Here is a 16,527-nt window from a genome sequence, read left to right on the forward strand (position 1 = left end):
ACTTAACGCCTTCGTTTTTGCTGCTCCAACATCGAAAAGTAATATCCATCAAATAGTGAAGGTTTGAAAGAATTCAGTTAACAAACATTTGCTTTATTCCCAAGTATCCGCGCGCGTGTGGAATGAAACCGTTCCTCATTGGAATATTCATCAGTGTCAATTCTTACCATACGCAGCAACTTTTGTACTCACCTGCGGAACAAATAGAAGGACCTTCGTCACGGCGGATGGAATGAAAGCTGAGTAAATATGTTTTCAATGCCCGAAACGATACACTCCCAGAACGGTACGGAAAACACTCAGGTCTCAGTTGGTGCAGAGATTTCGCGCTGAAGTCTTTAGAACCTGTCTTTGGTACGGTTTTTGGCAGAAAAACAAAACAAAAGGTAGAGAGACTTCGTTGAGGCAATGGTTCATATTTTGTGTCGTGTGTCGAAGGTGATGACGTTGCTGGACGTGCAAATAGAAGGTGATCTTTGTATCTTAGCAAACAATTTTTGGGTGATTCCCAGTGTTTGAGCATTTGTTGGGGCATTAATATTTGGTAAACGGTCAGTTAGAAGGCATTCTTTCGCACGAGCAGGTGGTCGTATCGGTAGTAATTGGTTGGGCAACTGTGATAATGATGAGAACGATTCCTTTCCTTGGTGGACTTCTATTTCTGTGCTTATCACACTGTAGTCGGGGTATGTGAGGCGTGTTTCTTTCTGTCTGGTGGTGATGCGCATTCGTACTAATAAGCAATGAGTTCATCATTCAACCAAACAGGCTTCATTCGCGATTGCGATCAGGAGGAACGGTGTGTACAGCTCGCATTATGCGGTCAGTATCTGCATTACGTTAACGAGGCACCGAAATATTGGCCTCCAAGTGTACGGGAGGAAGCTCTCCGGCAGCTGTGTGATGTACAGAGGTCTGTTAATGGTTCGAAGGTAATTTAGACAAGAGAGATCATTGTCTATACCAATGCACAACTGACAACTACACAAATCTGGTTTAGATCTATTACATATGCTGCAATCGGAAGGAAATACTGTGCGGCGTTACACGGGTGCAACTGATCGCTTATGGTCAGCAGGCACGTGCGTACGCCTTTCCCTGGATGGCATTGCTAGAAACAAGTGTCAGCGATGAGCTGCCTTGTGGAGGAAGTCTCATAAATGATCGACACATACTAACAGCTGCTCATTGCGTCAAGGCGCGGAAAATGTAAGCCAACAATGCCAACCGTTTACTGGACCATGAATCAACGTTTGGTATTCCCTTTCAAGTGTTGGCGTACGTGTTGGAGTTCATGATCTCTACGATGATCCTAAGTGTGACGATAGAATACATTTTAAAGATGACTATTTTAACAGCGATGAGAACATGGAAACAGATGATGATGAGTACATTTCCAACTGTGGACCCCCAGCTCAGCGCATTCCCATCGAGGCGATCGTAATACATCCGAAATATAGCCCACGCTCGAAGCGAAACGATTTGGCGATCATTCGATTACAATATCCGGCCGTCATCGGGTACAGTAAGTAGTGAATGATGTGTATCATGCGCTTGCTTTTTTTTGTATCGCTACATTAAATGCAATTTGCCAGGTGTTATTCCGATCTGTCTACCGCTCACGGATCAGTTACGAGCATATCGCACTTCGGATTCCTTCGTCACTGGCTGGGGGCTAACGGAAGCAGGCGAACGATCGGCTGTGCTACGGTACGCTGTTTTACCCGCCATCACATTGCCCGACTGTGCGATGCGGATCAAGGAGCTGGACCGGATAATTGTCCTGGATGATGGACATCTGTGTGCTGGTGGGAACAATAAGACGGCCCACTGCCATGGCGACTCGGGTGGACCATTGCAGTATGTGTCCGATGCTACACGCTTCGTACTGCAGGGTGTGGTATCGTTCGGGGTAAAAACCTGCGGCACTAAGATTGCTCCGGGCGTGTTTGCAAACGTTACCCATTTCATTGATTGGATCGTACAGGAAGCTAATATTCTGGATTAGAAGTTGACACGAATGGATGGAATAGAAAACGTGCAATACAAACTCTCTGAACTAAAGATCAAAATGACGAAGAAATATTGAAGAACTGAATTTTCGGTAAGGAAAAAATGATCATTAAATTAACAACAATCTTATTTGCAAGATTTATCGATAAAATAATAAATAGAAATATTGTATTTGTTATTTGGGGACAAAAAACGTAGAATTTCTTTTTCTAAACATGCTCATGAAAGCATGGAAATGAAGCACCTTCAAAACAGAATCCTTTTATACCTTGGGAGGATAATCAGAGATTTAAACGACAGTAAAACGGCGCACGTGTTTCAAATAACCACATAACAAATAAGCATTTCAGCATTAATTAATCTTTATCAACTAGGATATCGAACAAAAACAAAAACTCTTTTACTTTTCATAAGCTAATAAATTTGATAAAAAGGTTTAATTTAAGTTTTTTTTAAATTCCATTTTGCTAGATCAATATTTAAATTCAAATTCAAAAGTCGTTACACAAACTGTCATTAGCAAACGTCGCGCACGCATGGCCGCATTGACATCTCACCGTGCACACGCACAGCTGATGTTGACGTTTGTCGCTCGAATTTGTTTGCCTTTTTCCAGTTCGTGAATTCGTGGCTGTTCGCTCGGAAAAGCAATTTCCCGGAAAAACCCGTGCGTGCGTGTTAAGAACGTTTTCCATACGCGTGAAAGGTAAATTCTTTCGTTGGTACTACAAGTGTATGCGTTTACGAAAACGTAGCGGACGTGCGGTCCATGGCATACGGCGTGCGTGTACAAGATCGGTGCGGACCATCTTGTGGCGTGGCTTCTTTCGTAGTTGTATTTTTATTGTTGTTACTACTATCGCGATTTGCCGTGCAAGAAGGATGAAATGATGTGATCGCTATGTGCAGGTGGGGGGAACGCATGCAATTTGTTTACATTTTCGCAAATCCGTACTACGGTGGCTGTGTGATCGAAATACGAAATTCAAGGTCCTGTGCTGATAGGGGCGGGTAGTTTGATTTGTGCGCCCAGTTACGCAATTTACGCGGTTTCGGAAGCTCTAAGTGTGGTGGAAGTGAGTGATGTGGTGCTCGGTATGCATTGGAGTTAATTAGATGATTAGATCGGCCGCATCGAATAGGGTGGGGAAAAGGTTTTTGCGAAAGTAGTGCAGTGAGAAGAACGTCAGCATCCGCAGCAAGCGGAGTAAACGTCAAGTGATGTGGAATGAAAAAAAGAAAAGAAAAGAAATGAAGCTTCAAATCTACGCGAAATCATCTCAGCGAAAAGCGGTCTACGTGTGTGTGTTGTGGGTTTGGGTGGTTTGCAAATGAGGGTAAAATGAAAGAAATAAAAATGCGTCTCACTTTGATTAAAAATAGATTATCCGTGTGTGTTGTTTGGTAAATATTTTCTCACCCAGAGGCGCCTACCACCTGCATTTTAGGGCCGCTCTTGTTACCTTGACAGCAAACAGTTAGTTCAAGGGCAATTTATTTGTGGATGCTTTTTCTCACCTTTTATGGCATATTTTCACCGGCACAGCCGAAGGAAATGTGATGCGATTGATGTGCTATTAGCGTGCCATTGTTCCCGATTAGGAACGCTTGTTCGTTTGATTGTTTCTTTTTTTTTCTTGTCATATGGATGCATTTCATGCTTGATTGCATTTTCGATCCAGTTCAAGTTCAGCGAACACCGGGTATCGTTTGTTATTGTTTACCTCTTTTTCCCCATCCGCCGTGATCTTTCTTTTCTTGCTGTCTCTCATTGTTTTATGATTAAGTAATTTTATATAATTATTGTATAAGCTTTTATCAAATTTATTTAGGAAGCAGATACGGTAAGTACTTTTATTATTTTTGTTTGTTTATTATCCTAATCCCAAAATCGTCCCAAGTCTTTCTGTAGTACACAATTGATTTACAATATTTTTCACATCTTATTTACAACTTAATGGAAATAAATATCATCCAAGTCTTCCTTGATCTATTTGCTCGATCATAGTTGACTGAGAGATCGCACATTTGGTTCAATTGTAGTGCGTTTGCTCTTGCATTGAAAGCATCCCAAAAATAAAACTTCTTGGAAGATCACAGAGCTCGTAGCTAAAGGAGCGCAAGGGGTAAGAAGCCAACATATTTCACGCAGGATAATGTGCAGCAAGCTTCTGTGTGTGTGTGAGTGAAAAATGGCGCGTGAAGTGAAATGTTGTTAGTGACGTGCAAAGGAAACAAAACGACGCATCTTTCGCCAAGAAATTTTCAAGTTTCCCGACGTCGGGCCGCGATATTGAGTTTATTTATTTACGCGCGTAACAAGTGTCACCGTGAAATGTGAAATAATCGTGCACGATTATTGGTGATCTTTCTGAATGAAGAATTTCTTATCCGTTTTTTTTTGTTGCGTAGTTTTTTTTTGTTTTAATTTTTGAGCGTGCACGTAGTTTGTTTTATGAGTTTGTGCTAAAACGAGAAATCAAAAAAAACGAGTGAAGTGTTTGCTTGTGTAGTGAGTTTCAATGGAAACGGAAGCGAATGATGCCTTACAGCCGCCATCACCACCGGTTGCTAATGGGGAGGAAATATCCAACCCAATGCCACCGCCTCCTTCTGGGGGTGCTGCTGGCGGTGGTGGTGGATCCGGTATACAACCCCCCAAGGTGAGAGCACTTCCGAAACCATCCGGCATTAGGCCACCGACCGCGAATTTGCACGGAGGCTCTACCACCTCGCTGGCGAGTACGAGCTCCCAGCTAACTACGGCATCTTCCGCTGTTACCGGTACCGCCACAAGCACAACGTCCGCCACCCGGATAGGGCGGCTGTGCATGGGACATACACCACCGAAGGCTGGACCTCCACCGCCGGAACCAAAACGTAAGTAAATGTTGCAACAACGCGAGCAAAACAAAAACGGTTGAATTGAAATTAAAACCTATTCCGTTGCGTTTGCTTACCGAAAGCGCCCTCTGTTGTGCGGCGAGTAAATTATTTGATCAAATTATCATTCGCTTAGCGCCATCTAGTGATGGTGGGATGTAAACAGAAAATAAAATCTTCTCAATGCTGGAAATTCTCACCATCATTATACAATTTAAATTAAAGTTCTGTGATGTAATTGTACGCACTCAAGAAGGTGTGTCTAACACGAAAGCTAGACCATTTTCTATGTAATTGAATTGCTAAATGTGTCCATCGTGTAGCACCGGGGTGGGCTGTTTAGAATTTTGTCATTAATTTATTACAATCCAATTGTTCAGGGCTCGAGATCTGTAACCGTGCTATTAGCACCACGGGACACTTAACGCCTAACGTCATCATCATTCTGGTGTGGTGGTGCGTAGCAAGTTCTGCTCCAATCGATAATGTTAATCAATTATCATGACATGACAAGGGGACAACGTGCGTAAGCTGTAGTTGAACTCGCTGATGTATTGAAATGTCCATTAGCCTGACAACTGCGTAGGAGTTCAATAGGGCTGACAGAGATACAGTTGCGTAGTCCTTGAATAGAAGTGGTTAAATTCGATTACAAAATAAGTCCGTAACTCGTTTACACACCTTTTGGATGAAACAATTGTCTAGATGTTGAAAGCTATCGTGAGAATATTTTTTTTTTAAATTTGGCAATTAATAACGACCACTTTCATCTAATAATTGGTTGTATATAATCCGTTAAGCGTAAACAGAGGTGTTGTTGTTAAAAAAATGTTTTATTGAATTTATAGTATGTTGACATTAATTTTCTCTCTTCCCTGTTTTGTTTAAAATGTTTTCTGTTTTTGATGGTTGCCTACTCCTGAAGGTAGGCAATTTTTTAATCTGAGAAAGATTAATAGACCATTGCACAGTGGGCAACGGCCATACAACGGGGGCTACGGCCATGCCGGGATGAAAATCAATTATATGAGCCATGGTGGTTATTTTCTTCAAACATGTTTGATATAACTAAAAAATGTGTAATTACATAATTGTTCATTATTTTTCTCAAATAATAGTGTTTTCAATAATGAGTACAAAAAGGAACTAGTATGTTTGACAGAAGCTAGTGGAGTTTGACTTCAATTAAGGAGCAACAAATTGAACAAACAAGGAACAAATTATGACGAAGATGTACTAGGTTTTAAACTTAAAAAAGCTGTTAACTATTAAAAAGTAACTAAATAAGTAATATTTAGTCAATTATACCTATAATAATGAATAATCAATCAAAATCTTTTCGTTTAGAAAGCGACGCCGCTATCATATCACGTATTAGGGTCTTTCCAGAAAAACTTAAATATTTTTCACGGTATTAAATCAAAAATATATAGTAAAAATGTTGGCCTTTCATATGATATATGACACAAGAGTTAACTCGAGTGCAAACATATTTTTTTTCATTGTCTAATACATCATATCTGAGAACAGTAAGACCTTCTTTTGGTTTTTGGTAATTTTTGAAACGAAAAATATTATATTATCAAAACAATGAATACAAATGAAAAGTATATTAAAAAACCTATTCAAAAAAGTCAACGATATTAAAATCGGTCAATTGATTTTCTCAATACAACGGTTTTAATGTTGCTTGCTATATAACATATTTTTGAAACAAAACATACCACCTACTATTTTGATGTATTGTTTCTCAAAAAGTTTCAAATTTGAAAATGAGATATTTTGGTTTTATCTTAATTAAAGTATCTACTTTCCAAACATGTATTAAGTTTGCATGAATGACGATGTAAGGTTTTCGATTTTCATACAGGCATTTACCCACTGTGCATTGGAATTATAAAAAAAACATTAAATTTATCCGAAAATCAAACATTTAATAGGAAGAGATTGCATACTTTTAGGCGCTTTGAGTGATTGATTTAATTTAGTAGACATCAGTTTAAAGGAGTTATATGTTGACTTTTTGAGCAACTCGATTCAGTAATCTTCGCTTCAAATAGGATCAATAAATTTAGTAAGTTGCACAAAACTAAGTTACCGATAATTCTAAGTTGGTCATATAATTTTCTACAGACACACAGTTTTTTGTGCTGTTTGCAGTCACTAATGCTTATGCTGTACCCATCAAGATTAAAGATTGTTCAGTTGGTGTATAGTTTACAGATACGATCAACAGCTCCCATGTTGACGGAAGTGTTTCCAGGGAAGATACTGAAGACACGGTATTAATAATCAAGTTATTTGTTGCCGTTCATTCAAGTGTTTTCCCCTACTACCTCACTCCGCGATGGAAAATGTTTAGTTTATCGTTTTCCCCCCACAACTAGCACATAGCACTAGATGATGGCCACAAGCGTATACCAGTACATACAGCAGCAGCATACATTAACTATCGCTAATCAATTTCGAACAACGACATGTCATTCAGCGCACCGTGACGTATGATGGGTTTGCTTCGACCCTGCAACTCGCCCACCCATACCCAATCCATCTGTCATCCATCCTCGCATTGTGCCGTCTCGCAGATCGGCAGACAGACGACGGTTGGCGGCAACAGCAGCAGAAACGAATCTTAAGGGCTTTGGCCACGCTTTTGCTTCATTACTTAGTGTCATGTTCAATTAACGTGCACATTATCCGAAACATTCACTCCCGTACCTCGGGGTAACTCGGGGTGTGTGTGTGTGTCCGACCAGTAGCACGACTTGATTTTAGCAATTCATGTGAAACATCCCGGGACCGGGATTGTCTTGAAGCACTTCCGGTGCAACACAGCATCCAGCTGTGGATGCCCCGAGCTTTTATTTGCCGAACTGGCGGATGAGGATTTTGCTCGTTGCCCTTTTTTTATGAATTTTTTGCATAACTCATAGAAGGAGGGCCTATTGATGAGAAACAGCGGGAACCGTGCTGTGCCGTGTAACTTGAAGTTTTTGGATTGCCGTGGTGATTCACATTTCCGCGAAAGTCCACAATTTCCATCTTTCACCGGGTTCGCAAATCGGGTTTCGCTTTCGTTAATTTCCTTTCCGGGACGCAATTTTGTAAAAGTAAGCAATGTTCGATTTGAGTTCGGCAAGGGTCGTTAACGATCTGGTCAGGTTATGGTGTGTTTTCTGTTTATGGCCGATAACAGTTTTGTTGTTTTGCAGATTGACTTCTTTTAATAAACGTATAATTTGAGAAGGGCTTTAAGGAGATTTTTGTATTTCCAACATTCCTTTATCGGCAACTTGATAATCTGGATTGTGGATTATTTGTTGCACATTCGGAGCAAATCCTTTTTGATGGAAACAGCTTCAAAGTAGCACATACAAGGTATTGCAAATGGTGCAAATGTTAATTGCTTTCTCATCCGATGTAGCTTTTCCACATGAATTTATGATGAATTTTATTAAAGCCTGTAACAGCAATTTTATGCAGCGTCAGAAATGGGTTAGAGAGATTTTCCCTGATTCGGGATTACAAAAGTGCTCACAAGATTTGATGAGAATTAAATTGCATCTTCTGTATGGTGGCAACAAGTCAGGACGATACAGGGATAGATACATCACTCGGGAAACAATAAAATTAGACGTTAGAAAACACCACCAAAAGGATGAACGTTAGCAGCAGCAGCAGCAGCTACAGTGTGACTTCCCATTGGGAAAGAGGCAATACATTTATAACATCGTACTTCTGTAGCTTTCTGCCGTACTTCACGTCTTATCTGCTGGAGAGTAATAGCAGTAGTCGGATAGAATTGCAATCGTATCTGTTGTGTGCAGCTGCTGACTGCATCTACCGCAAACGAAATGGGAAGAACAAATGATTGATTTTATTAAATCCAATGCACTCGTCACGAAATGGCAATGGTGTTACAAATGCTCGCAGGCATCGATACTTTGTTTGGACAATGGATTCAAGTGCTGGGGCTCCGCTCGGTACCATGCTCGAAAGGATACATGTGTAACGATTTGAAAACGTGGTTGAGATTGGAACAACCATTACGACGCCGCCACCACTTGGATTCACTTGAAGAGCTTTTTCTTGGTTTCGTTCGAGATGCATCAATGGTACGCTTGCAGGCGAGCAATTGCTGATGCATCTTGTCCGAATGTTGACGTTGGGCCTGGTGGTTTGTTGATAGAGTTATTAAGTAACACTCATTATACGATGTTCGCGTTGAAGAGGAGTTTGTTTTTCCCGTGCAAACAGAGTGGAGTCGAGCTTCGTCTTTTGACCAGCAAATTAATATACTCCTCTTATGAGTGATGTTGAACAAATCAATTATTGAATTTGTAAACGTAAAGAAAATAGAGGGAAAAAAGGAAAAAAGGGATACAAAACAAATAATTGGAGCATTTCTATCCAGAATTCGTCTGTGATAGATTGAAACATTTATCAAGCAGCCTGTTTTTGTTGGACACGCATCTATAGCAGTAAAATTAAGCTTTTAATATTAAATTTCCTATCGCTTCTCTGTCAAACAACTTTAAAAGTGAAGTCTTTTAGGGCTGGTCGGTCGGAGTAATACTTATAATATGATGATTCTTAAGATTATATAATAATGGAAATCATTACCGGTGGCCAGTATGGTAATCCCAGCCATTATAAAATATTCTAAAATCCTCTTTCATTGTTCCTAAAATCTGATATTGTTCCTAAAATCTGAAAATCTGATATTGATCTGAATTATCTGCTTTATCGCTACTGAATTTGTTGGTTCTTTGTGTACTGTGGTAGTTGAACAAACTTCTGTGAAAATAAATGTAGAAAAATTAAATAATTATGAATTACAGCACTAGGCAACCGTCGCTACTCAGTCGCTTTTCACTTGTTCACTTGCAGTATGTGACGGTTAGGGTAAATATAGCAATTAAAAACTCTTATTTTACGCTTGAACTAACAAAACCAACATCTTCCGTTTGATTGAAAAAATAAAGTATACCTAAGGTTTACCTTTTCTCAAGGTTTCTTTTCAACAGATAGAATGGACTGAAATATTTAAAAAAAACACAATTTATACTGGATCCGTTTTTTTCTCGTTATAAGGCGACATTATGGAAAGTTTACAAAAATGTTTATTCCTGTAAACTTTTGGAATACTAAAAAAAATATGTGTTTTTTTTTGTAGACCGAGATGTTTCTCTTTATTCTGCCATTGGAAATTATTGTCGCCACTCTTTCGTTCCAAAGATGTCATGAATAAAGTTTTGACTTCTTGACTTCTTTTTTTCCTCAAAATTCTTTCCATCCTCAGAATTTGTGGCTTCGAATGTATCGTTTCTTTTGGGGGGTCAGGTGATGAGTAAATACAAGACGTACAGCTTTACAATAAATTTCATCATTCTGCACATCCCCAAACGGGGATCTAACCGGAATATGATCAGCGCATCATCATCATCATCGTGACCGGCACATATTTCACGGGCAAACTTGGCTAACGCGCAATATGCCCAAATGGGACCGATTCTATCGATTCGTACAGTTTTTTGATGCGCGGCCCACTGTGACTGGCCGGTGAGATGTTTGTCTACATTTATTAATGTTGGTGAGCATACGGCGCGGAACCCTTGGGGTGAGTTCCGTTTTAGATGATTGGAGCACAGAAGGGGCTTGGCTGCATCTCCTGTGGGGTTTTTCTTTTCACTTTACGCGTGTCCCACGCCCACGCCTGTACCATACCTACCGCCATTAGCCAAGAGTACGTCACTGTCGTCCGGTGGGAAATTAATTTTATGCTCGCGACTCATCCCCATTCAACTGTAACGGGGCCCATTTCCTTAAAGAGACCCGGATCAAACTCGGGTTACGCTTTGTGTTCGAAGAAAGGAATGAGAATTGCAGAGTGTGTGTCGAAAACCGGTCGATGAAGATGTATGGAATACTACTACTACACGCTTGCTGATATTCGATATTCGCTGAAATGTTGTTCCCCCAGCAACGCGAGGTGTGAAAAACGTAGATTATAAACGAAGAACTGGGTAAATAGGGGTAGGTTCGAATTATGTGGTATGCCACCCCCTCATCCCTTTCGACTGTTTTCCGAGTTATTATGACAGGGTGATATTGAAGATGATGAACCGTAAGTGGATGATTTATGGTTCCCTCGTGTCTGTTGAATTTTCGGGTAGCATGAAATGATCCATTAACTGCTCGAAAATGTACAAAACAGGAGAGGTTTATTGAATTATGATAGTAAGTTTGTTTAGTTCCCCATTTCATAAGCCACCCTAATTAAAAATCGAACAAATGTGGTTGTATTTATTAAGATTAATCGCAACAAACTTAAAATAGCTTTCGATTAATCACTAATCGATTTAAGAATAATTTATTTTCTTTTATTTTATATTATATTATTCAATTAAATTATTATGTAAAATGACCACAATGCTAATAGCTTGATTACTGGGAAAATTCATTGAAATTATCGTGTCCCTATTAAACATTAGTGTATGTCTCCCTGACATTAAAATACTTTTCAAAGTACTACAGTGCAAATGTGAACTTAAGTAAGCTTCCAGTACAATCTCGCACTAAGCCTAAAAGCTCAACAATGCGTTCCACGGTGCTGCGTACGACACAACCACATCGAAACCGCGTAAGCTTTACGCGCATCGTGCACGAAGCATAGTAGCAACCGAAGCCGAAGTAGCGCACCGCCGTTCGGCATCGAGGTTCGTCAGTACGTCTTGAGACAGCAACCTGCACGCAACGGCGAAGTACGAAACTGTGCGCACTTGCGCAAACTTATCGCGCAACATAACAATAACACAGCACGAATTTTGCGTGATCATTTCGTTCGCGTACTGGAGTCGAAATCGAAACGTTGCAGATTGACGTTGCATAAAAAAAACGAGGTCACGTAACTCCGGGTATCGAAAAATTTGCTAGAACGCTCGAAGCAAAAGTGTTAACGAAAGGCACCGAAATTCACCGATTCGTCACCGATTGTGTTTGAAAGAAATTCGACACCAAGCCGGCTGGATTTTGGAATATTTGGATCTGATTGAACCCTTCCATCCCGTACAATAATCGGCTGAGGAGCAGCTTTTTCCAACATTTGTGGTGCGTGCGTGCGAATTTTAAAGGTAAATTTATTGAAGGCTTTAATTTTGTACAAGTTTTTGTGAATTTGGTGAAGTTCTTGACCTGTTCAGATGTGAATATAACATAATGTTTAAGTGTACAGTGTGCCCTGTTTGATGGTTCCGTTTCCCTTCACCTTTAATGGGACGTTAAAGTGTTCTCGAATAGCTCCAACGATCGCGAGTGGGTTTGTTTTGCCTAATTCCGCTAGCAACAGTATCTGCACTTTGCCTTTTATTTGCATTTTCCTGGTGGAAAGTCGTTAGAAAAGCGTGTGCGTGTTGGTTGCCGCTCGCAGTGTATTATCTATCAGCGCGTTGGAAAGCCACTCTTAAATGGACTAAATTCAAATGAGCTGCGGCCCACAAAATGTAAAGGAAAAGTGAAAATTATAATATCGTCCAACCTTGAAGCTCTCGGAGTAGGTTTCGTCGCCAGTGTGTTTGTGCCTTTTGTTATCTCGGCCCCCGGGGGGTGCTAGTCTTTTGGGTTTTACTTGCTGCTTTGCTTATCTCGGGACATTAAGATCGTTACCGATGAGCTTTAGCTGCATGTTTCCTGGGAGCTTTTGCACATTTCGTTCTGATGCAACCGGTGGTCCAGTTGGGGGTTGAAGGGGGTTCTTGGGGGGGTGAAAAACACGCACACAGGAACAGAACAATTTGCATTGGGGCTCTGTTTATGTTCCACGGGTCGGTGGTTCGGGTCGATTGTTTGCTCTGGCTGGGTGTGTGTGTGTGTGTGTGTGCATCGGCGTGTCTGTGGGTTGAAACGTTGGAGTTTTGTTTTTATTTTATGTGTTACCCGTTTTGTAGCTGGGCAAGTCTTTCACTCGAAAGTTGATTTTTTTTTGTTGGACAGAGAGCTTATTTTTGTTGAAGTTCGTTTCATCGGTGTGTTGTGGCACTGAAAAATGTATGCGCAACCAATTTATCTTAACTTTTGCCTCTCTTTTCGTTATCCATTCACATGGTTTCGTATGGTTTTTTTTCTCGTGTGTGTGTGTGTGTGTTTTCGTACGTCCAACTCCATGCAAATGAGATCCATATGTGCGGGAAAGGATGCTCGGTATGGTAGTGTAATTTTTTAAAATACACTTTTACTTTGTTGTAGTTTTTTTTCTTGTTGGGAAAAGATATTCCTGTCAAAGGTGTGGAATAGTTGGTGTACGGTTTAACTAACTTTCGAATGGAATTTCACCGTGCTCATAAATTAAATTGCCGGATTATGTTTATCCTCCCACCTGACATCAGATCAGTAACAAGGTTAACGATTTAACGATGCAAAATCACAGCAATAATGCAAAAGGCAAATGGAATTTTAATTAAAAAAAAGAAACTCTTGAATGACAATATAACTGAACATGAGTTATTGCCATCGTTCACAACTCATCTGTGTCGCAATACCCAGGGATGTACCAAAACCATCCCCAAACATCCCCAAACATCCCCCTATTGCTGCAACAACGTGTACGATCCGACAAATCCAAACAAAAGCTTGTTAGCCTGTCCTCAATACACACAACTCACGTGTCGCACTCTCTCCTTCTGTGTGCCAAAACACGAAGAGTCGATGTATGGTGACATGCCGGAAACTGGACAACACTAACAGAAGAAAAAAATAAGTTCACACTTTCCAGCTTACATCCGCACAAGCTGCAAACCTGTAACACAATTATGGTGCGTCTCGTAAATGCGCATTTGCTCCGCTACAAACACACATGCACACATTGGCTGTTTAATTGACATGAGGTTTACCTCAGCCGTGCACAGAACCACAGCGCAACCCGGTGCGGAAGTGTATCGTGTTCGAGACCGCAAAAACTTTACCGATTTTACGCACAGAAGCATATTGGAAGTGTCACTGTGCGTCTGCTGGTGCATTCGTATGCAGTCGTGAAGGTGTTTCTTTTTGTTTCATCCCCCAGTGGCAAAATGGCGCCAATATTCTCACCCCGGTAATCGGAACCGTTGCCGGATGGTTTCGATTACCGGTTGGGGGTTTTTGTCTATCGGCCATTATCGACCGGGCGAGGGGGGGATTTTGTTGCCATAATCGTTCGTTGTTCGTGCTGGAACTTGAGGAAAGTTAAACAAAGATGAGTTTCTCGAAACGCTACCCAAAGTTTGTCGACGATATTTGCCTGGCCTGTGCGGATCCTGTCCCGCTGACTGGGTCGATGTTTGGTTGTTTCATTGCTAAAGATATGCAAATTGAACGGGCAGATTGGATTGGGATTGGGGGAGTTGTTACGATTGTGTACACAATATATACATCAAAACTGTTTGCAGTCAGTTCTGCTGTCGAAGATGGACGAAGGAAGTGTTTGTTTGATATTATCGGGAAAGTGTCGTTATGTGTTCAAGTGTCGTTTCTTCGATGGATGTCAATTCTCGGGAAGTGTGATGAAGGCACGTGGATGTAGGTATGTGCAAATATAGTATTACATTTCCATCGGAACCATCACTTTCTGTATTCAGTGAATATCTTATTAAGTTCAAAGAATTCTCAACATACAGATATTGTATAATTTTTAACAGTAAGTACATGATGAGATCCTGTTAGCCGCTCTTGGGAGGAAGGTATTTATAAGGATCTTTAGACCAGTGTGTGTGTGGAAAGACAGTGGAGCAAACGCTATTTTGATGAGCTGTATGAGTTGTGCGATGCACTCACTATTGTACAGTGAACTAGACTCGCCAGGCTCCGGTAGGTTGGTCATGTCATTCGAATGGCACCGGACAACCCAGCAAGTCCTTTTAGGTCGTTCACATGGACGGAGGAGGCGTGTTAGGCAGAAACTGAGATGAGGCGATGGCGTTGATGTGTCCGCCAGAAAGCGAGGGTAGCGAGTTAATAAAGCTCGTCCGATAGGACTTTTTTAAAATTTATACAATTTCCGGGCCTGTCTTACTTCAACAATGGTTGTAGAAGAACATGAAATATTGTAACCAAGAACAGCAGTTGGAATTCATGGAATTTTTTCCATGAATCTTTTGGAATCTTGAAATTGTAAAGAGTTACATAACGACTTCGACCAATATAACTCCTAAGTCTCTGTTTTAGTGATCTCTTATATGTTGATATTGTTATATCAGGCTTAGGGTTTCGTGGATATTGTTAGACTAGACCAGGGGCCTCCAAACTTTATAGATGTCGGGCCGCTTTGAGTGGAATAGCCACAGCTTAGGACCAATCTCGGGATCTCTCGGGAGGCCATAGTTTGGAGACCCCCGAATTAGACCATCAGTGGTGTCAAATAATCTTAAATGACATTTATTTTACCAGAACTTATCCAAAAATGTATAATCCTTTTTTAAAGTCTGGAAATTTTTGAAAAATTTTAATGTTCAGATAAGATGGTTTTTGTTATGAATGTCTATATGGATAATCTGGTAATACCTTAAGTGTCTTTAAAACCCTCATGCAATGATAATTATTTTGCAGGGGAGAAAGAAGAAGATTAAAAAAATGAATTCAAATCCTCTCTAATTGTTTGACCTTTCGTGAGACACATCGGACGGATACAGAGAGTCTTCACATCCACAGTAACAATTAACCAACTGTCCGCAATTAACCTTCACGTTGGTGCATCGAATCGATCATCGTCCACATCATCGTCCGGTCTGAATCAATTTTGCACTCACTGTGACCAATTCCATGGGTGCGTATCCTTGAACGTTAGCATCCACCAGCCCAGAACGGGGTGATGAGGCTTCGGACGGTGCAGATGTGGTAAGGTTTAGTGAGCTGGAAAATGTAACCCGGGGCTGTTTTATTCGAGCGTGAAATTTTCTTTGACCTTGGCCAGGTGCAATTTATAGAGTCCTTCCACCGTCCGTTCCGTGGCAACCGTAAGCATTTAATGACGGCTGGCTATGAACAGTGAATCATTCCGTAATGAACTACCGGTCCGGTTGTTTTTTTGCCGTAGGTCGCCGGTATATGACGCTGATGGCGTGTTGTACCATCGTTATACATGATGTGAAGTAAATCACACACACACGCGCCCTGCACTTGTTGCATGAAGTTTGCGTGCTGGAAGTTTTGCAAAATATATTCTGAAGATACAAATAGGTAAATGTGTGGAAGTGTAGTATGAAAATTGTTTTCTTATGGAATTAATTATTTAGTGAAAACATGCACCATCAATCGCAACGCTAGAACGAAGCGATTGCCGTTCATAAGCTGTCAATTTTGACAACCGGTACGATGTAACGTTCCATCGAAACCTGCCAGTGTCGTCTCACCCATGATGGACGAAAATCATGATTAATCAACATCAATAAAATAACATTATTGCAGGTGCAGTGAAGCTGCCACTTATTGGCATCCTGATGTAACGATCCTGATCGAACCCGATTGATAGTGTTGCGGTGTACTGGGCCTACCTCCCCAAAACCATGGACATCGACCATCTGCGCCCAACGTACGGCGGAACTGGTGGAACTATGGTCTGCTTGCTTTCCTATTCCTCACTGCATATTACTTTCGCTCGGC

The 16,527-nt window shown here is 40.9% G+C and overlaps 2 protein-coding genes across 14 annotated transcripts in view; both read left to right on the forward strand.

Annotated features, from left to right (window-relative positions):
• The first annotated feature begins 109 nt into the window (after nucleotides 1–109).
• Nucleotides 110–2,532, forward strand: LOC125763956 (phenoloxidase-activating factor 3-like). Of its 2 annotated transcripts, XM_049427700.1 has the most exons (6): nucleotides 110–286; nucleotides 584–686; nucleotides 769–932; nucleotides 1,001–1,209; nucleotides 1,272–1,525; nucleotides 1,596–2,532. In XM_049427700.1, the coding sequence occupies exons 2-6, from the start codon at nucleotides 623–625 to the stop codon at nucleotides 2,006–2,008; spliced, it is 1,104 nt and encodes a 367-aa protein (XP_049283657.1). In that variant the 5' UTR covers nucleotides 110–286; nucleotides 584–622; the 3' UTR covers nucleotides 2,009–2,532. The 2 variants fall into 2 exon arrangements, with proteins under 2 accessions (XP_049283657.1, XP_049283656.1); XM_049427699.1 differs by having other exon boundaries at nucleotides 110–686.
• A 40-nt stretch (nucleotides 2,533–2,572) lies between these two features.
• The window catches only part of LOC125763891 (restin homolog), a 57,132-nt gene continuing 43,177 nt past the window's right edge, over nucleotides 2,573–16,527 (forward strand). For 4 of the 12 annotated variants that reach the window (XM_049427560.1, XM_049427563.1, XM_049427561.1 and 1 more), the window contains exon 1: nucleotides 2,574–4,893. In XM_049427560.1, the coding sequence (XP_049283517.1) occupies nucleotides 4,536–4,893 (358 nt within the window). In that variant the 5' untranslated portion in view covers nucleotides 2,574–4,535. Of the gene's footprint in view, nucleotides 4,894–11,598; nucleotides 12,030–16,527 lie in introns of those variants that run through there. The other 8 variants (XM_049427562.1, XM_049427564.1, XM_049427566.1 and 5 more) reach the window with 5 other exon arrangements.

Source organism: Anopheles funestus, chromosome 2RL (genome assembly GCF_943734845.2).
Source record: "Anopheles funestus chromosome 2RL, idAnoFuneDA-416_04, whole genome shotgun sequence".
Lineage (NCBI taxonomy): Eukaryota > Metazoa > Arthropoda > Insecta > Diptera > Culicidae > Anopheles > Anopheles funestus.